This window comes from Camelina sativa, chromosome 3, assembly GCF_000633955.1.
Source record: "Camelina sativa cultivar DH55 chromosome 3, Cs, whole genome shotgun sequence".
Classification (NCBI taxonomy): domain Eukaryota; kingdom Viridiplantae; phylum Streptophyta; class Magnoliopsida; order Brassicales; family Brassicaceae; genus Camelina; species Camelina sativa.
Window position 1 is genome coordinate 21184782 of NC_025687.1, and position 23346 is coordinate 21208127.

At 37.9% G+C, this 23346-nt stretch overlaps 2 protein-coding genes and 2 pseudogenes across 2 annotated transcripts; all 4 read right to left on the bottom strand.

The window, feature by feature from the left end:
* On the bottom strand, nucleotides 424–985 carry LOC104779164 (glycine-rich cell wall structural protein-like). The gene is made up of 2 exons (XM_010503549.1): nucleotides 699–985; nucleotides 424–580 (listed from the first exon to the last, which is right to left on the bottom strand). The coding sequence occupies exons 1-2, from the start codon at nucleotides 983–985 to the stop codon at nucleotides 424–426; spliced, it is 444 nt and encodes a 147-aa protein (XP_010501851.1).
* On the bottom strand, nucleotides 4177–6107 carry LOC104779165. Its single transcript, XM_010503550.1, has 3 exons — nucleotides 5988–6107; nucleotides 4947–5902; nucleotides 4177–4771 (listed from the first exon to the last, which is right to left on the bottom strand). Exons 1-3 carry the CDS (start codon nucleotides 6105–6107, stop codon nucleotides 4177–4179), a joined length of 1671 nt encoding a protein of 556 aa, XP_010501852.1.
* On the bottom strand, nucleotides 16455–18362 carry LOC109130714 (annotated as a pseudogene).
* Nucleotides 18858–23346, bottom strand: part of LOC104779166 — a 9289-nt pseudogene continuing 4800 nt past the window's right edge.

The following is a 23346-nucleotide window of genomic DNA, read 5'->3' on the forward strand; positions in this document are numbered from 1 at the left end:
GCTCAATAAGCTTCTCTTAGAGCTGGGTGATTATAATGCAACACTTAGTTCAAAATGTGTGCCATAAAATATATGCCTGGCCGTAGCCTTTACTTAGGCTTGCTATACCCGCTTATCTTTGCTAATATTGGCTTTGTGTGGCTTAATCCACTATCCACCACACTTATTTTCTTGTCCTTAACCATTTCCAATAATGGACAAGGATTTATGTTTTAATATATATTAAAGGAAATAAAATAATTGGATTTAAATCAAAATAATAATTCAATCAAATTCAAAAGCATAGAAATTAAAATAATACACCACATGAGTTTAAATATTTTTCTTTAGGCAATCAAAATCTCATAATCCAATTTAGGAGTTCTGCATGTCTTTATCTTATGGTTTTCTATACCATAATTATTATTACAAGTGGACTTGGTCTTATGTTGCGGGTTTAGATAACCCGCGGCCTTTACCCCGACCACGGCCGAAGCCTAATCGGTTTCTATAGCCTTGACCATCATAATTATGTCTTTGGTAAGTCCCACGACCAGGACCACCGTGTCCACTTCTTCCTTGGCCACGGCCATACTTGTCTCTATGGACATAGATAGACTCATTAGTCTCTTTGGCTCTTTAGGCTCTTTAGGATTTTTCTTTGTCATGTCAACCTTGTGAGCTTCATTGCACTTTTCATTTACACATCGGTGACAAACCGATTTAGCCTTGATTTGCGGTTTAAAGGACCCACGGCCCCTACCACCGNCGGTTTAAAGGACCCACGGCCACGACCACCACGGCCGTAACCATCAAAACGGATTGCTTGGCCCCAACGACCACCACGTCCTCTGCCACCACGGCCACGGCCATAGTGTCTTTTTCTGTGAACGTAGTTGGTCTCCTTGGGCTCTTTAGGCTGTTTAGGCTCATTCTGTTTTGCCACATCAACCTTCTGTGTTTCCGGTAATGGGATTGTACCGGGAGGTCTCATAGCACTATTCATTAACAGCTCATTTTCACGGTACTGTTGCTGAAGTACTATATTGTGAATACTAAAAGTAGACAAAGTCTTCTCTAGTAACTCTCTCTCCGTGACTTCAGTACCACACAACTTAAGGAGTGAGACAATCCTAAAAAGCTCAGAGTTATACTCATCCACGGATTTGAAGTCCTGGATCCTTAGGTTTTTCGAATTGAGCCTTTGGTAGGAGCACCATCTGTTGGTGTCCATATTTGTTTTTCAACTCTGTCCAAAGGTTAATAAGATTCTCAATGGTATGGTACTTTGTCCTTGAGACTCTCAGCAAGGTGATGGTGTGTATGCAAAATTGCCTTATATTTATTCTTTTAGTGCAACCATTATCATCCTTAATATACTCAGATAGGTCCTTTGATTTTACAAAACATGCACCCGATTATATCATGCGGTTTTTAAGACCGAACCATGTAATTCATTTGGATCATGCCATGCGGTGTTTAAGACCGAACCATGGAATCATTTTAGTCTTAGGTCATGCGGTATTTGAGACCGAAACATGCCTTGCCTTTACTCATAATTTTGTGGTTATAAATTCATGCATGCAAAGACAACAAAAGCAAATAGATAATGCATGCAACAATTTCCTTATTTCTAGATAGGATTTCCTTTTCTTAAGTTTTCCTTTTTAGTCTAGGATTTAGCAAATATTCTTTTTAAGGGATTTAGATAATTGCTATATTTGAATTAGGAACTTATCCTAATCCATGATTTAATTTCTGATTTCAATCCTAAAACACAAGATAAATTTTCGAATTTAAGAAATCCTAATTAAGAATTCATGCAGCCGATTCTAATCATCCTATACAATGATCCGATTTTAATTATGATGCATGAATGATCCAAGTTTTAAATCCTAGAACAATACTCGATTTTAACAGTTTTAATTTCTAGGTTCGAATGCAACAAATAATCAAGCAAGCATAGACAATTAATCAATCAATCGGATTTTAAGCTTGATATATCTTGGTGCAATTCACAAACAATCTAACAGTCCTATGCAACCGATTTTAAGATTTACATGGATAGAAATTTTAAGGTTTGTTTGTTTATGTACTTGGATGTATTAGGGTTTAATAGCTTGTTCAAGGTTCAGATTCGGTAATAGGGTTCTAAGAGGGTTCGACCATATTTTTACCTTTCACCGATTTGGATCTGACTGGATATGAACCGGGAGCTAACAGACCTCGGTTGTACCTTTGATCACGAACCACGAACAGCTACCACGAACCACGAACAGCTTCCCACGAACTGCTCCTTGTACTTCTCTCGTCCGGAATCACGTACCGCTTGCACATGAACTCACCCCCGAACACGGACCACGAACCTCGATCAAGTTATCGATAGAAACTTGATCACGAGTTTAAGGTATGCTCGTGAACAAGGAGATCTTCGAACAGAAAGATGTTTAGTCTCGGATGGAAGTAAGAACAGAAAGCGGTTTAGGGTTTTGGAAGAGAGAAGAGAATCGGCGGCTGCCTTAGGGTTTTAGGGTTTGAGAAGCGGCGGCTGCTTTTAGGGTTTTAGGGTAAGAGGCTATCGTGCTGATAACGTGTTGTGAAACTAGAGAGTTTAGGGAACGAAATCTCTTGTCTTATTAATATAATCGGATGGAGGTTACATATATATAGAGAGTACAAAGGTCAAAGCCCAAATCGACATAAACTAAGTCTCATGGACCGATGGGCCGAGATACATAATATGGACCGTAAGGCCATGTCCTAATGGACTGTAAACGGGCCGGTCTATGGAGTCCACTAAGTGTTTTACAACACAATAATGTTTCTCGAGAAAAAGTAAAAGAACTAAGAATGACAATAGTGGTGATTCAACAAAAATTTTGCTTTTATTTGTACCGGCTTTTCCCATTATATTGATTGGTCTAATTGAGAAGCTTATATTCCAATAAAATGTCTCATAATTCGATTTTTATCTGTTTATGTATTAAACGAATTATAGATTAATAATATTCTTTGACCTCAATTTAATAAAATAAATAACAGTATAATATGATAATAAATATAAATAGAAACAATAAAATCAATGTGATGGTTTTCTAGTTTTTAATGGATAGTTATATTGTATTTATTTTTAGTAGATACATATATAATAACTACAATTAAAAAAATATCAAAATATTTAATCTTTTCAAAAAGTGAATGAAAATGAAACTATTTATTAGTAATCTTTAATATTCAAATTTTTTTCATATTTAATTTTTTTGTAATCTCATCGAGGATTCAATTTTTAAAGAAGCTTATAGCAAAAACCAAAATATCCTTACGATAAACTCATAATTCTGTTTATGAATGCTCGGGGAAAAATAATATTAAAATAGGAAACTAAAGATTTTGAAAAGATATGCCAAAAAAATATAGATTTTGAGAAGATTATAGTAATTCTCAGTATTTTGTATTCCTAAGTGGAAAGAACGGTATACCTAGGCTAGTAGAGGCTGGAATAGAGCATTTTACCACAAATATGGATCGCTGCAAAATCGTCCGACGTAACACACAATCATCAGCCTCAATGTACACAAGAGAAAGTGAAAACACAATTACGCTTCCCCTCGATCTCATCATCGAGATACTCTTAAGATTACCTGCGAAATCTATAGCGATCTGTCGTTGTGTGGCGAAGCAATGGTCGTCACTTAGGAATACAAAATGTAACAATGCAGTTAAATTTATTTTAATATTAAAAATAAATTTCTTTAATTTTAAAGTTCAAACTTTAAATTAGTTTTACCCCATTTGTTTCTGTTACAGTTAGTTGTACCATGGAAATTAATTTGCCAGATTATGTAAATAAAACGTAGTTGTACCACAGTTGTTCCTGTTAGAATCAGTTGTACCACGAAAATTAATTTGCTAGGTATGTAAATATAATGTGGTTGTACCACATGTGTTCTTGTTACAGTTAGTTGTACCAAAACTGAACAAACGAGTTTCACAACCAAAAACTGTCATACAAACATAAAAGAACAACACCTACATAGAAATTAATCACGGAAAACGTCATACAAGCTTCCAATAGTAGTTTTCTTCTTCTTTCTTCCATGTTCTCCTAGGAAAGAAAACCTTGTCGTCTCTGGTCTTCCTCTTTTCTTTTTATTTTCATTAATCGAAGGAGGAAAGACAAACTTCTCTCGTACGTGATCAGGTACAAACCCACTGAGACATATGGGATAATGGATATATCGTTCGGCAATACGCCAATGACCACTGCTCCATCCAATAATATTTGGAGCATAAATCTTGTAATTGAATCTCGTTTTCTATATTATTAGTTGCTTCCATTGCAGCAGCTATTGCATGCTCACATAGATATTGATCAATATCAAATTGCTTGCAAGAGCAAGTTTTGTTTTTCAGGTCTACCAAATAGCCAACGCTATCAACTCCGATCACATTGTACACCAAAAAGAAGCTATTTAGTTCATTCATCGGTAACAACTTCGCATTTGCACATCTCGAGTGCAACACTTTCTCAACAAAAGGCACCATCATTTGCGTAATTGGTGCATCTTCAGCTTCATTTCTATGTTTGTTATACCACTCTGCGAATTTATCAACAATAGCATCAATCATTGGTAAGAGTGATAACTGTCTTGCTTCTTTGAAAACACCATTAATGGATTCAACATAATTGCTGGTGTCTATGTTGTATCTTTCTGCTGGAAAATAACATCTTGCCCAATTTTTTGCTTCAACATATTTATCTAGATAATTTGCTTTAGCATGATACCTTTCCCTGAAATCACCATAAAGTTTCTTGAACTTAGCCTCTGTATAAGACCTAGCGCATGTGATGAATTTTTTTCCAACAGTTTTTTTGCTGACCTTACTACATGCTCCTTTCACATTTTGAGCCAAATGGTATATTCAATAACCATGTTTTGACAAAACGGTACACTTCACGTACTGACTTGATAAGGCTTGGACATCTATCAGAAACGAACACAAGCTCAGGACCATCTGGAATTATTGATTTTAGCTTATAGAAAAACCAACTCCAACTCGCTTCTTTCTCACCATCAACTACACCAAAAGCAATATGATAATGGTGATGATCTGGGTCTTGAGCTGAAGCAATAATGAGCACTCCACCTTGTGAAGTCTTAAGGTGAGTTCCATCCACAATAATCACTTTTCTCATAGCAGCAAACCCTTCAATGCAAGCTCCTAATGCAAAGAATAAGTACTGAAATCTCTTCTTCTCATCCAATTCCACAAATGAAATAGTTCGTGGATTCACAATTTCTAACATGTGCAAATAAGAATGCAATATTTTGTAATTTTCCTCATCACTACCGCGAACATCATTCTCATCCTCCTTTTTCCCTCTCCATGCGGTGGAATACGACACTTTAACACCAACTCTTGATTGAACCAATGGTATGACTTCTTTGGGAACAGGAGTCTTAAGCTTACATGGATAATCATCACGCAAAACAGATACTATTAACCTTGGTGTGCCTTTTCTTTTAATTCTGTTTGTACTTGTAGTTGAACGAAAACACAAATGCAACTTGTTGTAAGTTCTAACCGAGAAACACTCTGAATTCTTAAGCTTCGCAACTCTTAATGACCACTTGCAGCCTTTTTTTGTTTCACTGCATTTTACCACATACAGCTTTGGTTCTGACTTCACTATTACAAACTTATAACAGCTCTTATGTGCTTGTTTTTCAAGAAGATCTTGTACTACTTTCTTACTTCCAAATTCTTGACCTACAGTCAAATTCAAACCATCTTCCCATTCAACATTTACCTTAGTACCTTGAAGCCTATCACCATTACACATTTGCAGCATGTCTTCTCGTTCATCACTTGCAACATTTTCATCATTTCGGGTCAGCTCATTTTTTTTCACACGTTTAACCTGCATAAAGAGTCATGACACCATCACCAAGACAAATTCCTGCACTTGAAATCAACTCCTCTGCAACTTTACAAATTTTTGTAACTTGACCAGTTTCTGCAACTTTACCAACTTCACCAACTTTACCAGCTTCACAAGCTTCACCAACTCTTTTTTGTACACACCCTTGATCTTGTTCGTCATCTTTATCCAGCTCCACATGCATTACATTAAATTCAGTTTGATTCCATTCTAGATAACACAAAAGATCCTCATCATCAAAGATATATATTGGTTTTTAGGATTCACTGAAACTGTAATGTAGCTAAACTTCATCTTCGTCCCTGCAGCTAGCATCATCTTTTTACATATTTTATCAACCAATGCCGAATAAGTAACTTGCTCAATAGGTGCTTTCATCAAAAAAGCATGCCTAACATCTTCTCTTGAAATCCATTGTTTAAATAATTTCTCCCATAATCAAAATGAATGAATGTGCAAAGATTATTATTCATTACTCCCTGCAAATAGCATTCAAACTAACATTAGAATAGTTTTTGCTTTCCTTTAGATGTACCAATTGTATCAGTTAATATCAGTTATAAACGTAATCCAATTTATATCTAGCTCAATTCAACCACTTGGTCCATAAATTATAAACGTACTCTGCCTCTAATAGACTTGAACAAATGAGAATTAACAGGATTAACATACAAAAAATGAATTCATATAACAAATCTAAGAATGTCCCCAAATTAGAACACATTACAAATCTAACACATCAACACTATCTACACCATAAAAAAGTTTCAAATACCTCGAAATTGACCAAAAACAGTTGAATAGACCAAAAAATTACCTAAACCGAGCTTCAATGGTTGTTCAATGGTGGAAGATTTGTGTTTTGTGGGTCGTACGGATGGTTTTGAGTTGGGAAAGAGAAGAAATGTGATTGGCTTGTTTTTTCTGTTTTTTTAAAAAATATATTCAATATATTGATTTTATTTAAATAATGCAAAACTAAACAAAGGGCAAAACTAAGATTAAGAATTATTGGAATAGTAGATAGGTATGTAGAATTAAGGTGGATAATGTAGAAAGGAAATTTTGGGATAGGGGCACAAGAGAATTAAATCCTTTAATTTTAGACCAAAAATAATTTAAAAATATTCTCAATGATTATTTCTTTAAGTTTACAAAATATGAACTTTAATTAATTCAAAATTGTAGAAAATCAAACTTTTTGGAACATGGAAATCTTTTGCAAGGAAGAGAGGGAGTAGCTGAAAATTTGTACACAAATATCTAAATGGGATAATTACGAGAAACCTCTCTACAAGTCTTTGAAACCGGGGTATCAGAGTCGAACCCATACTAGTGTGGCGTCAAGTGGACTCACACCAAAAGGGGTGACGCTTTTGGTTTAAAAGAATTGTGACACCCCAGTTTTAGAAACTTGCAGAGAGGTTTAAAAGAATTGATTTGAGCACCTATGTCACCAAAGTACACTTATCTTTTCGGTCAAGAGGCCTGAGAGATCTCCACAGTTAAGCGTGCTTGAGCTTGAGTAGTCTCAGGATGAGTGACCTTTTGGGAAGTGACTGTCAGAACAGTGCGAGTGAGGACAAAACAAAGAGAAATATCATGTGGTGACTTGTAGGAACGGTAAAAAGTCTTTAAAGCCTCTCGGACGTAGCAAACCGACCGTCGTATATAGATGGGCTCATGGGTCTTGTGAGAGGACGTGAGGCCCATTAAAAAAGGTGGACACATGGACTGGGATTTGACATGCGGCCCACTAAAAGGTGGCGGTTGGGACGTTATAATGATTAACTTTCTCTAAGGTCCACATATATATTAAATGCATGTTTTGGGGTATGTACGTCCCTTAAACTAGATAAAAGGTGTCCAATCTTTTGTTGTGTCCCTTGGCCTAAGTTTCTCCCATGTTTTGGATGCAGAGTAGCCCTTGTAAGATTTTCCATCAATAACCCACTGAAAAGAGTCCACATCTGCTGAATTTGTGGGAATTTGAATTTGGAGGGTCAGAGCTTGATCTGATCTAGGGGAGGCATTGATCCAGTCAGTTGCCTTGCATGCATCTGAAACTCTTGTAGAGATAGGGATTTTTAGGCTCATCGAACCTTTATCCCCTTGAAAGTATTCGAGAGACCCTAAGGGTGTTCATTTTTTAAGGCAAAAGCAGGCTTTTAATTTGCAACATTCCTTACTTTACATATGATGAGTTGACTTGCATAATGTCTCAGCGTCAGCAAACACTTTGAAAGTCAAGAGTCACAATTTTTTCCTTTCATCTCCCAGAAACGTGTTTTTAGGAGTATGATACAAAAAACTCTTCCTAAAAGTTATGATACATATGTTTATGTAGATTGCTCTCACAATATTCGTATTGTTTCAAAGATACATAAATGAGATAATCTATAAAAAATATGCAAATGTATAGACACCTCTCATAAATTGAAGTATATTTGGAGCCATAGCATGTTATTATAATTAAATAGATTCATTATTATGTTGATGTAAGCTTGAAGATAACCTAGGTTGGAGGTTAGCCTAATCCTAACCGAGTTATGGTTTAAAGGATAAGGATCTAATATGTTTAGGAGTTATCTAAGCATAGATGTTTTCTATTAGGATTAGGATTGGTGTTATTATAAATAAAGATGTCAAGTCATGGCATAAGATTGTAAGGTTTTGAGAACTTGAGAGCTTAAGCTAATAAAGAGAGTCATACTTTGTTCTTCTTAAGTTTCTTAAAGACCTATATCAATAATTGGTATTAGAGCCAAAATACAAACAACCTCGTAAAGAAGATTTTCTTTTGAAGACATGAAGTATGAGTGAAATTGTTCTGATCAAACCAAAGGAGAGTAGTTCCTCTAGCATCCAATGTCCAATGTTGAATGTTACGAACTATACGGTTTGGGCAATGCTCATGAAGGTACTACTCAGTAAACAAAGTGTGGGAATATATCAACCCAGGATCAACCTATGAAGATCAGAACGAATTGGCCAGAGCCTTCTTATTCCAGTCAATACCGGAGGATTTGATTCTTCAAGTTGGAGATTTGGACACCTGAGGGAAGCAAGGCTACAAACATTGATGGCAATATTTGATCGCATGAAGATGAAGGACAGCGACACCATTGATGAATTTGTTGGCAGACTCTCGGAACTCAGCTCCAAATCCGCAAGTCTTGGAGAAAACATTTTGAGGAGTCGAAGCTTGTCAAGAAATTCCTTAAAAGTCTACCACAAAGGAGATATATTCATATTATTGCGTCTCTTGAACATGTCCTTGATCTCAACACGACGAGCTTTGAAGACATTTTTGGAAGATTGAAAACCTACGAAGAACGAATTGGTGAAGAAGAAGAAGATCAGACCCACGATCAAGGAAAGCTCATGTATGCAAATTTGTATTCACAATCCTATCAAGGGAACTATGGTTCAGGTCGTGGTAGAGGTCAAGGAGGACAGTTATATACAAGAGGATGAGGCCGTAGACGCTTTGGGAAACCACAATTCGGACGTTTCAGAAACGAACGTGATAGATCAAAGATTGTGTGTTACCGATGAGACAAGGCGGGACACTATGCATCGAACTGTCCTGACATGTTGCTTAAGCTCTAAGAAACACTAGAGAATGAGGGAGATGAAACGCAAACGACTGAAGCATTGATGATGCATGAGATGGTGTATCTCAATGAAAGGAACGTGAAGTCGAGCTTGTTTGGGATTCAGTCAGACAATGTTTGGTACTTAGACAATGGGGCTAGTAACCATATGTTGGGAAACCATAAATTATTCTCAAAAATTGATGACACGGTCTCCGGAAAGGTCAGTTTTGGTGCTAATTCAAGGATCGTTATCAAAGGAAAGGGTTCTATATTGTTCGTACCAAAGACGGAGAAAGAAAGGTATTGGCAAATGTAACATCATTAGCCTTGGACATACAACTGAGTCTGGATGTGATGTGCGTATGAGGGAAGACTACCTAACACTACATCATCGGGATGGAATGCTTCTAGTAAAGGCGAGTAGGTCTAAGAACCGTCTTTACAAGATTGTTATGGATGTCAAACCTCCTAGGTGCTTACAGCTAGAAGCGGTGAGTGATTCGACGATATGGCATGCAAGATTGGGGCATATTGGCATAAAAACCATGAGATTGATAGTCAAGAAAAACTTGGTGATAGGAATTCCGAGTATGGCAGTTTATAAAGAGATCTGTTCTTCATGTTTTCTTAGAAAGCAAGTCAGAAAGGTGTTTCCTCAATCAATTGATTTTCGCGCCAAACAAACACTTGAGCTTATACATAGAGACCTTTGTGGACCTATAACACCGTCCACAATGGCAAGAAACAAGTATATCTTCGTGTTAATCGATGACCATTCCTGGTACATGTGGACGATACTCCTAAAAGAAAACAGCGAGACATTTGAGAAGTTCACGAAATTTAAAGCTCACATAGAGAAAGAAACTGGAACTGTGATCAAGACGTTTCAAAGTGACAGAGGAGGTGAATATACTTCACAAGAGTTCAAATCGTTTTGTGAAAGTACCGGCATCGAGAGCACCTAACTGCACCCTACTCACCCCAATAAAATGGGGTAGTTGAGAGAAGGAACATGAAATTGATGGATATGACTAGGAGCATGTTAAAGCATAGGAGTTTGTCAAACTACTTATGGGGGGAAGCGCTAAGAGATGCTACTTATCTTATAAACAGGGTTGAAATAAGAGTGCTATTTGGAAAAATACCATATGAGGTGTTTAAGGGAAAGAAACCAAACCTAGAACACTTGTTTGTGTTTGGATGTCTTGGCTATGCGAAGCTTGAAGCACAACACCTTAAGAAGCTGGATGACACTTTCCATAGACACCAAGCACGTCAAAATGTGAGTTCTGGAAGGTCTTCAAAAGTTGCCCGTACTGTAAAGCTTTGAATCTGTCATGAAACGTATTTTCCTTGTCTTTTGGTCGTTTTTACTATAAAACCTGTAAAACCTTTTTGAAACCTGAAATACTTGATAATAGACCTTTTATACCTGAAATCTCATCAAACTAGTCTTAAATGCATATGAAAAGTATAGCTAAAATGGGTAAAATAATGATGTTATCACTCCTCCACCAGCAGCAGCATGTCCACGCCATCTTAGAGGAAGACCAGTTTCAACAACAAGATGGGTAGAGTGCTTAGTTAGAGGATGTGAATTACATCAACAAGCAAGGAGGTAACATCACAAGGCCGAAACCTACATCCCCAATCACCAGACTATCAGCCCAATAACTTCACACACTTCTTCATCCCTTAATTTGCTCTCAATGATGCACCAAGTCCTGTTAACTCAGAAGTCCAATGTCGTACATATTAATACACAATTCGATAATCTCGCCAGCCGCTTATCGGCCAATTATCAGAAACTACACAACAAGTTTGATGCTTTGAGCTATCGAATTCAGATGCTTATAGATAAATCAGCTTCAACCTCAAAAAGTCAGGAGTCTGCGCTTGCAATAGCCATACGGAGTGGACGCCACTTACCACCTCGGGTGGCACCACAAAACATTCCTGCGGCCAGCAATGACTTAGATAGGGAGGATCACCGTGAGCCGCCCACTCCTACTCATCCACCAGACCATTCCACAGAACAACCCGACCCTTTACCCGATCACACCACCCGGATAGATGATCGGGTGGACATTCCAGTAAGTCCACTACCTACAGACAAACCAGGAGGAGAGAAACAGAAAGAGAGACGATTCATCCCTCCATCTTACAAGCCACCCTTTCCATTTCTTGGACGATTTCGCAAGAAAATTCTTGAGAAGTACAAGGCATTGTTCGAAAAACAGATGCAGGAACTCGAGCTTCGCATGCCTCTAATGGACGTTTTTACCCTAGTATCCCCTTACCAGAAATTCCTGAAGAATGCGGTGATGGAACAGATCAAACAAGTTCAAGGAATGGTCATACTCAATCACGATTGCAGTGCTATAATCCAGAGGATTACTGCACCTAAGAAACTGAGCAACCCGGGGTTGTTCACATTACCTAGCTTTATTGGACCTTTGACGTTTGGAAGATGTCTCTGCGACTTAGGGGCATCAGTCAGCTTAATGCCTTTAATTGTAGCCAAACGTCTTGGATTTGAGAAATTCAAACCCACCGACATCCAGCCAGTTCTAGCAGATCGAACTACAAGGTTACCAAGTGGAGTATTGGAAGACTTGCCGGTCAAGGTAGGATCCGTAGACGTACCAACCGACTTTGTGGTTTTGGAAATGGATGTAGAACCAAGGGATCCGCTTATCTTAGGACAACCATTCTTAGCCACCGCATGAGCAATGATAGATGTGAGGAACGGGAAGATCGATCTGAAGCTTGGGGAAGACCTTACTATGCAGTTTGATATTTGGAACTATGAAAAAGCCCATAATCGTAGGGCAAACCTTCTGGATAGAGAAATTAGAAAAACTGCGTGAGGAGGCGTTTGAGGAAATAACAATTGGGGATTGCTTACAAACAGCGCTAACTAAAGATAGTGAGGAGAGATTCATACACAAAGAAACAGAGCTCTATATGGAATTGCTCGATAATTATCGAGAAGTCATCGAACCGGAGATGAGTAAAAACATGGGGGAAGCTGAAAAAGAGAGGATGATGCTTGACAACCAAAGCTTGAACAAGTCAGTTGTCACCTCCTGCATCATGTCGTGCAGCTGCATAACACCAGACCACCCGATCACCAGCCCGATCACTAACACGACCAATCCACCGAGCAGGGTAATCAAACACCATTCCGAGTCGCAACTACAAGCCACTGATGATTGGTCCGAGTCAAAGACGCCTAAAGTAGAACTCAAACCTCTTCCGTCTGGGCTAAGGTACACTTTCTTAGGTCCTAATTCAACTTATCTAGTTATCGTCAATTCTAGCCTGCCCGAAAAAGAGCTGAATTTGCTTTGCACTTTGTTTAGAAATTATCGAGGAGCAAATTGGCTACACTCTAGATGACATCAAGGGTATATCCCCTGATCTCTGCACCCACCGGATAAACCTAGAGGATGAATCGTTTTCTGTTGTGGAACCTCAGCTTCGGCTAAACCTGAACCTGAAAAAAGTGGTGAAAAACGAAATTCTGAAGATACTCGATGCTGGAGTTATCTACCCCATCTCTGATAGTACTTGGGTATCTCCAGTGCACTGCGTTCCAAAGAAAGGAGGAATCACCATTGTCAAAAACGAGAAAGATGAGCTAATTCCCACTAGGACAATAACGGGTCATCGAATGTGTATTGACTATAAGAAGCTTAATGCGGTTTCTAGGAAAGATCACTTTCCCCTGCCTTTCATTGACCAGATGCTGGAACGGCTCGCTAACCACCCGTACTACTGTTTCCTTGACGGGTATAGTGGATTTTACCAAATCCCTTTACACCCGGCCGACCAGGAGAAATGACATTCACCTGTCCTTATGGTACCTTTACCTATAAGAGGATGTCCTTCGGTTTGTGCAACGCTCCCGCAACTTTCCAAAGATGCATGACGTCCATCTTCTCGGATTTAATAGAAGAGATGGTGGAGGTTTTCATGGATGACTTTTCAGTATATGGAGCCTCTTTCTCATCCTGTCTTTCAAACCTTTGAAAGGTGCTCAAAAGGTGTGAAGAGACCAACCTAGTGTTAAACTGGGAAAAGTGCCACTTTATGGTTCAGGAGGGGATAGTCCTAGGCCACAAGATCTCAGAAAAGGGGATAGAGGTTGACAAGGCTAAGATAGAACTGATGGTTCAATTGCAACATCCTAAATTGGTGAAAGACATCACAAGCTTCGTAGGTCACACAGGGTTCTACATGCGATTTATTAAAGACTTCTCTAAGATCGCCCGACCGTTAACGCGACTCCTTTGCAAAGAAGCAGAATTTATTGTCGACAAGGATTGTTTAGATGCTTTCAACAAGATAAAGGAAGCTTTGGTGAGTGCACCAATAGTTCAAGCACCTAATTAGGATCATCCTTAGATTATGTGTGACGCATCAGATTAAGTTGTGGGGGCAGTACTAGGACAAAGGATAGATAAAAAGCTCCATGTGATCTACTACACCAGCAGAACCATGGACGATGCCCAAAAAAGGTATCCGACAACTGAAAAAGAGCTCCTTGTTGTGGTTTTCGCTTTTGAGAAGTTCTGAAGTTACTTGGTCGGATCGAAAGTGGTTGTTTTCACGGATCATGCTGCCCTACGGTAAATTTGCTCAAAAAAGGACACCAAACCTAGGCTCCTCAGATGGATCCTTCTTCTGCAAGAATTCGAGATAGAGATTCTGGATAAAAAAGGAATTGAAAACGGGGTGGTAGACCATTTGTCTAGAATGCGAATTGAGGATCCACTTCCAATAGACAACTCAATGCCCGAAGAGAGACTGATGCACATCAACTTCTTGGAAGAAATGAGCCACACAATCGGACACACAATAGCTCACTCGATTCCCGAGTCAATCGGGTTGATCAAGTTCATGGCAGTCGAGTCGGCTAAGCTACCCTGGGACTCAGATTTCGTGAACTACATGGTGTGCAGGAAAATTCATAAGGACTATGATGCTCACAAAAAGAAAAAGTTCTTCAGGGACGTTAATAGCTATTACGGGGATGAACCTTATTTATACAAAAAGGGACAAATGGCATGTTCAGACGATGTGTAGCCGAGGGGTACTAGAGCATTGTCATGGGTCTGCCTATGGAGGTCATTTTGCTACCTTCAAAACCGTCCAAAAGATACTTCAAGATGGTCTTTGGTAGCCAACCATGTTCAAAGACGCACATCTCTTCATAACAAAGTGTGACCCATGCCAGAAAATGGGTAACATCGGTAGGAGGAATGAAATGCCTCAACAGCCAATCTTAGAAGTTGAAGTTTTCGATGTTTGGGAAATAGATTTCATGGGACCTTTCATCCCACCCTCGAATGGAAACATGTACATCCTGGTGGCCATCGACTATGTCTCAAAATGGGTCGAAGCAATCACCAGCCCGACAAATGATCACAAGGTCATAATGAAGATGTTCAAAAACATCATTCTCCCGAGATTTGGAATCCCAAGAGTAGTGATCAGTGATGGAGGAACCCACTTCATTAACAGAGTTTTCGATGGCTTGTTAAGGAAGCACGAAGTCAAGCATAAAGTCGCAACAGCTTAACACCCACAAACCAGTGGACAAGTGGAGGTAAGTAATAAACAGATAAAGGCGATATTGGCCAGGATCGTGGGAATCACAAAAAAGGATTGGGCATTCAAGCTAGATGATGTGTTATGGGCCTACAGGACAGCTTACAAAACACTGATTGGGCGAACAACTTTCCAGCTTTTTTATGGGAAAAACTGTCACCTACCAGTTGAGGTACAATATAAAGCGATCTGGGCGAAAAAACTCCTGAACTTGGACATAAAACTGCTCAAGAAAGAAGATCAATGGATTTCCACGAACTTGATGAAATACGGTTAGAGGCTTATGATAATTCGAAGATCTACAATGAAAGAACCAAAGCCTTTCACGACAAAAAGATCCAACACAAGGATCTAAGAGCTGGAGACAAAGTCCTTCTATTCAACTCGAAGCTTTGACTATTCCCCGTGAAGCTCAAGTCGAGATGGTCAGAAACCTTTGCAATTAAAGAAGTTATGCCCTATGGAGCAGTGACTTTACTTGGGAAGGATGGGACTGAGTTTACCGTAAATGGGCAGAGAGTGAAGAAATACATGTCAAATGAGAGCACAGAGGCGGGGTCATCTCTGTATCTCACTGATCCCGCACCAGTCTAATAAGAGTCAAAAATCAAGCTTAGTGACTATAAACAAGCTCTCTTGGGAGGAAATCCCAACGGCAGAGTTGTATGTCCTAATTATTCTCAATCTTAGATAGTTTTCGCAACTGTCTAGCATTCCTTCTTTTGAGAGTGAGCCACCCAAAGTCATTGTTTGAAACCACCCCACATTCTTTTGAGAGTAAGTATGTTGATTGATCTTAGCACCGTTAAGCGATAACTAGGATGACACATCAACGGTTTAAACGATGGCTGGGATGACTGGGATGGCACTATCCACTTGTAGTGCAGTAGATTGTTTGTTTTATATTATCTGATCTATTACTTGCTCAGTTCCATATTACCATCTTTATTGATCTATCAAGTCGCCAACACATTATCACATTAAAGATATGGTTACCGGAAATGACGACCCAAGACTATATCGTTAAAAACTCACACGGATCACAAGAATTAAGGTGATGTGGCTATTACTTTTCTATGTAAAAATTTTCTCAAGTCTAGGTAATCTTGAAGTGATACATATTTACACTAAAAAAAGCAGTAGCAGTAGTATGATCAACAATAAGCAACCCAATATGAGAAAAGAAAAACAAAATCGATGTCATTGAAAGAGTTTAGACAATAATAAAGTGAAGTGGAAATATAGTAAAAGTTCTGAAAACTGTTAATTAGAATCAAACCCCCATGATCAGCCCCCTCTATGTTATTTGAGAAACATCACATTCTCAATATAGTTTGGAAAGATGAAGAATTCAAAAGGTCACCCATATCAGTTACCCTTATAGCCTCAAAGGTGGTATCGGAAAAACAGAGTTTTGCTTCGACCATACCACTTTTTTGGTGTCATCTAGAACCCATAGCTGAGAAAAACTAGTGTGAGGAAAAAGCACTAGGACACCTAATTTTCCCTTATAGTTTATTAGACTGAGAACTCTCTAATTTACAAGTTTTAGCCTTCCTTTTTTGTCCATATTTTGCATTATTTATACTCTAACTTTAGCAATTTTAGGTCATTAACTGTATGAATCAGCATTTAGGCCATTTAGGGTGTTGCATTCCTGCATTTGTGCATTTTGGATGGAAACAGGTGCTTTATTCTATATAAATTTCCTTCTAGGTTGGTGTTTTTAATGCTATTTTCAGACCGAGAGGTTGAGAGTAGATATAGGGTGTTTTTCCATCGAGAGATGTTGTTGAAATGCTTGAATCAATCAATGCTAGAGATTTACTCACTTAGCCTAAGAGATTAGATGTTTAAGGGGTTTATTGACATTAATGAATCAGTTTGTAATGTCTGTTTGGTCATGTTTCTCCAACGAGAGTTGGGTAGGGGAGTGAGCAAGGTTGATTGTTTCTATCATGAGAGTGTTTTAGCAAGATTTAGGAGATTCGTTGTCTAGGAAATATTTGCTTGAGGTATGTAGGACATCCCACATTGGTGAGAAACACTTAGGAGTTGATTACCCCATCATTAGGAGCTTTCGCATCTTGATTGTTTACGTTTTAATTCTTAACTCGAACCCATACCCAAACTGATACTCGATCACCAGCTTCGTGTACACCTTCGAGCTGTTCATCCTTGATTTCTTAACCTGATCACTCCACCCGATCCTGTACTCGAATGCTTGCATCGAATGCTTAGGTCGTGTGGTTCTTGCCTTTTTATTTCCTTTTGATTATCTTAGGATTGTTAAATTAAACCCCAATATTGCTTGGCTTGACTTGCTAGCTTCTGATCATATCTTGTCTGCTAGCATAACAACCATTTGGATTGATAACCCTTTGTACTACAACTGCATAGGGAATTGATACCCTGTGTGAAAATCCTGTTATCATAGACACAAAAGGTCGACCTATATTTTTATTTCTACAAAACTAAATTTCTCAGACCAAACATCAAAACATACTATCAAGGAATTAGAATGTTTGTAATATAAAATGCCATTGGTGCATATCGCGTTGCTCATTTTCCGAGGATAATACGGAAACGAACATTCAATCTTTCTCCAGGAGAGTTCTCCTCCGTTCCCTAGTGTCAGAACTTGATGCTCTTTGGACGATGTTATGCACAAAACCTTGAATTCTTTCGTGATAGGATCATAACCGAGAAACCTTTTTGAATGACTATCCAACACTCCCAACTTAGGTAAAGGTCTCTGCTGACCCGTGCACATAAACCCTATCTATTTTTCCATTTAACCTCCCCTTCCTATGTTTCAGATAGATAAGTCCATGAACACATTGAAAATTTTGCATGCACCAATTTCCAGAAAAACCGATATGATAGTCAGTTGCTACAACAGTAATTACGTTCTCATCAAAATTTTGAGGCTGATGGAATAGCAAGAGGTGACACTTGCTGACACATCTGAAGGTGAACAAAAGACGCGGTCGAGCCAAGGAGCTGGTGAGGAAAGATTCCGCGAAATCCGGACTTCGAAGTATCGACGACCATTGCTTTGACACTAAGCGACATATTGCAATGGAATTTGTAAGTAATTTTGAGAGTATCTCGATGATGATATCGGTGGGAAGCGTCTCTATTACATAAGTTGAGTCCGATGATTTTGTGTAGCGTTGGATGCATTTATGGTGAAGCACCAAATCGTTCATCTGCCTGTTCATGGCGTCTTTTACTCGACAAATTTTGCGCTGCTCGATGAATACTGTTTTACTTGGGGATAAAGTCAATCGCGTGATACGACTTTACGGGAGGAAACTAGGTTAAGTGGTTATAGAAGAAATATTACTATATATACCTTTTTAGAATGTTTCCAATTTAAATCATTTTTTATATTCGCATTTCACCAAATTAATTATTAGGGCTTTTACGGTAATTTTTTTAAACATCAAATGAATTTAATGAATGAGAAATTAGACAAATTTAAATGGAAAAAACAAAGAAATTAAATTGAAAAAATAATATTTTTTAGTAGATAAAATTAAATGGAAAAAAAAAACTAAGAAATTAAAGAACAGAAAAAAAATCAACGAAAACCAAGAACATTTTTTAGTAGTCAAAATTAATTAAATTGAAAAAACAAATAAATTAAATGGCAAAAAATGGAAATTAGAGAAACAAATTACAAAAGAACCAAATAAGGATATATAGAGTACAAATCAGTCAAAAGAGCCACGACAGTTGACTGAACCACAAAGACAAATCTTGTTACTTTTGTAAAGTCTCTCATCTTCTCCAATACGCTCTACAGAAAAAACTCCATAGTCATATGTTAATTCTGTCATCGGAGGAATATGCTTCATCGCAAAAAGCCCAATGCGAACATATGTATCAGATTCAATAGACTGCCAGAAAACATTAGTCTTCCAACTGTGATTCATGAATCGAGCAACATTCCCTTTTTCTTTGGCGCTTATCAAGACTTGCGTCGTCAAATTAAAAACTTCAGGGACACTTTCCCATACATCCTCACACAAGCTTAGGTTTGTAGTTCCACTTAAATCTCATATAAAACCGAGATGAGTCAAACAAGAAGTTATCGTTTTCTTGTACTTCTTCTTTTGTTTTCCTAACACCAGCAAACTCACAGATCAAGGTCCCCGCTCGGATTGGATCCCAAGAACGTACACCCCAACCACACTTTCTTGTCTTGAACACTTCCATGTGAAGCTTCAAACCGTTTTGAGCTAATCGGTTTTTACAGTCGTTGGGGCATGAACAAGATTCACCGCATTTGTAAATCAATGGTTTACAACAAACCAAAATTGAGTTATGGTACAGTAACTCGCCACCGTTTCTGTCCATGCACATGCAGCTTTGATGAAAGGACGGTTGACCTTGAAAATTCTTGAATCCAAGTGCTTGGAGATCGATGTTTAGATCAAGCGTCATTCTTGAGTAATGCTGAGATGTGATGTATTCAAAATCTCCAGGAATAGTTTTGTCATTTTCATCTACTTCGTTAACCAGCGGGACTCATAAAACCTCTTTTCCAAAAGAAAGATCTGGAAGTATAAAACCTTGCCTTGAACCAATCAGGTCTTGCATCCTCAAATCATCAGCTAATTTCCATTTTGCATAACCAGAATTAGGTTGGCATGGTTTCCTCACCATTTTAAACTTAAACTCTTAACAACGGCTTTTTCCTATCACAAAATACGTCTCAGAAAAAAGATAAAGCCCATCGTAGACGTATCCCTTTCTAGTATCATTGTTGGGGTCGCCTCTGCCTCAGATGACTCTACCTTCATTTCCTATTCTTCTACTTGTATCTAGTGCAAGGTTCCCTCTTTCCATAGTCTGATCTTGAGGTAAACCGTTCTTATTCCTTCCCCCATATCCAGAATAGATCAACCATTCAAGGTTCTCAGTTTCATCATTGTACTGTCTTGATGTAACCACACTCACTGCAAGGGGTTCTACTTCACCATCACTAGTCGTCATATAATCAATGCCGCTGACAGTTTGTTTGTGTAGCCTGACTAAGCACATTTCACCTCAGTAATAGAATATATAAACTACTTCTACTCCAGGAAAAGGACCCGTCCGCCTTCTCCTATTATTTTGCACCCCCATAGTCCTGCGATTAGCGTCCGCGGTTGTAAGGATGCGTTTCTGGAGGTTTAGTTGGCAAACTCTCTGCCTAACCACATCAAAACAACCTTAACTATCGTGTGGTTTCCGGTTTCTCTCTCTGTTTTGGTTATTCCTGAATCAAAGTTTCTGGGAAAGAGAACCTTTTTGCTGTTGGGATCTTCTGTGTTTGGCTTCTTCGTCGGGGTCTTCACGTTTTTGGAGCCCTTTGGTCGACCACGTCCTTTTTATTCTGGAGCAGTACTTGAACCAACACCATAGAAGTAGTTGTTGACGTCATAAGATGGTCTAATGGTTTGTAGTAGTGTGACATCTAGAGGAGGAGGAAGGCCAGCTGTTGAAGCAATACTTAGACCATCCCACGCAGCATATGAGTAGTTGTTCAAATCATTAGAGTGTCAAATGGTTTGCACTGGTGCTACCATCAGAGGAAGATAGCCGGCTGTTATGATGTGGGTTTCATCGTTACTTGGACCAGTACCAGGACCAACATCTGCCTCGGAAGAACGCTTGTTCGAATCATCAAATGAATTAATGTTTGGAAGCCGTGACACCACTAGAGGAGGGGATGTTGATGAGGTTATCCATTGCAAATCCTATCAATATACAAAAATAAGAAGTCATAGATTAGTCAAAATTAAACAAGTAGATAGAATATAGTGAGAGGTTTACAAAATATGGTTGTGGATAACATTATACAAAGGTTTTGAGCATTCGAAAAGTTAAATAAGAAACAAAAAAAAAAACCGTCGTTGCATTTTTTATAATGATAAAAGAATAAAGAAACAGTTCTTTTTATGCAACACTAATAAATGAAGGAGTCCATTCATTTACTACAGCTCTATAAACGCAAAGCTGAGAATTATGGGAACCCTAAAATAATAATCAAGTATATATGTAGACACTCGATGATAGTGTAAACAAGGACTCAACAATAAACATTTCGCAAATCATTTTTAATCTCTCAAAGGCAACAAAGGTAAAATGCATTTGAGACTCGATTCAGAAAGTTGAAATTATTCTTAGGAAGCGACAAAAAAATGACTTGAAATGATGTATATATTAAATTAGGTTTTTGAAAGGAGTTTTTAAAACTATTGTTTGACAATATTCAAACCACAGATTAGTATTCAGTTGCATAACAATGTGTTCAGATCTGAATTATGTACTGATGACATCCCCTGGATTAAGAAGAACTCTTAATCAAATTGGAGTCTCACAAACAACGAGACTGAGAACATATCTTGTGTAGAATTATCATACATATATAATTTCAATTTTGACATCAACAAGAACAAAAACAAAAACACAAAAAAAATATCTATTATATATGACCTTTCATAATGACACATTAATCAAACAAATAATACAAAAAAATCATAGCTTGAACATAAATTAAAGTGCGTATATATATAATCCTCAACAACAATTATAGATAAAACAGTTAAATAGGGACACAGCAAAGGTACCTTAACAACCTAAGAATGAGATAGAGGGTTTACAAAAACGAGTAGCAGAATAGAAGTAAGAAGAAGGAGAGACACAGAAAAGAAGAAAATTACGAATGAAAAATGGTTGAAGTAGCGTGCATGAAAATGGTTTTTGGATATGCGAGTTTGTAGTAGATAGAAAAATAATCTTTTATTTATAATCATTATATGCAACGGATAAATTAATTGCCAAATCTCCATAGTAGACATAAAGATTTAGTCATTAAAAATCATATTTTTTTTCTATTATTCAGTGTATAAAATTGTAATAGAAAAAATCTAGGATTTTTAATGACTGAAACTTATTTATATTATGGAGATTTGGCTATTAATAATCCATTGCATATAATGATTATAAATAGAGGATTATTTTTCTATCTACCACACATTCACATATCCAAAACCATTTTCATGCACGTTTCTTCAACCATTTTTCATTCGTAATTATCCTATTTTTTGTGTCACTCCTGCTTCTTACTTCTATACCGCTACTTGTTTTTGTAAACCCTCAATCTCATTTCTCAGGTTGTTAAGGTACCTTTGTTGTGTCCCTATTTAACTGTTTTATAGATAATTTTTTTTTGAGGATTATATATATACGCACTTACAACTGCTCAAATGCTGCGGGGGATGGTCTAAGTACTGCTTCAACAGCTGGCCTTCCTCCTCCTGTAGATGTCACACCACTACGAACCGTTAGACCATCTGATGACGTCAACAACTACTTATATGGTGTTGGTTCAAGTACTGCTCCAGAAAAACAAGGATGTGGTCGACCAAAGGGTTACAAAAACTTGAAGACCCCGGCGAAGAAGTCAAACACAGAAAATCTGAAACTTGGCATTTTGTGGTGGGTGATGATGAATGAGATGATATGATGTGATGATGAACAGGTGGAATGCAAGGAGTTTCAATTTCCCTTATGTTGTTGTAGTATAAGAGATGTCAATCCTAAATGAGTGTTATGCAAGCAATCAGGTTATGAATATTTGTCTAAGTCAAGCCAAATATGTAGGATGTTTGTCACTAACAACCTAATGATGAATGTAAAATGCAGAATGTAAAAGCTTATAAAACTAGATGCTAAAAGTAAAGAGAACAGGATGATCTAAACAACAATGCAATGAAACAGAAATAGAAACTATAGTAATGCAAGTAATAAACTAATGCAAGGCAAGTAATGAACATGAAACTAAATGAATGTAACAGAAAAGCAACTAAAATGAAACAGGAATTGAAACAGGACAAACACAAAGCATAAACAAGAATTCTGGGGATGAGCTCGAGCAAGCACTCGATCGAGTGTGCGATCGAGTACAGGGTCGAGTGAGACAAATGCGAGAAACAAAGCAATGCAAACAAAACAGAGCAAGACCAAAGTAAATCAAACAACGACCAAACAACAGGATTTAGACTAAGAAATCAATAGACAAGGAAGGTTTTGAGGAGGGATTCATGGGCTGGACTAATGATTAAGGTCATCTAACTTGGTCAACAAATCTCAATCAACTTGAGCTAATCTCTAGACAATGATCTCCTAGAACATGTTAATCCACTCTCATGG

Bases quoted from the DNA above. Each gene is read 5' to 3' on its own strand.
- LOC104779165 (XM_010503550.1), bottom strand. From the start codon at position 6,107: ATGCATGTGGAGCTGGATAAAGATGACGAACAAGATCAAGGGTGTGTA. The intron at 5,903-5,987 runs GTTACAAAAATT...CTCTTTATGCAG, and splicing joins AAGTTGCAGAAACTGGTCAA to GTTAAACGTGTGAAAAAAAA. The intron at 4,772-4,946 runs GTCAGTACGTGA...TGGTGATTTCAG, and splicing joins AGATGTCCAAGCCTTATCAA to GGAAAGGTATCATGCTAAAG.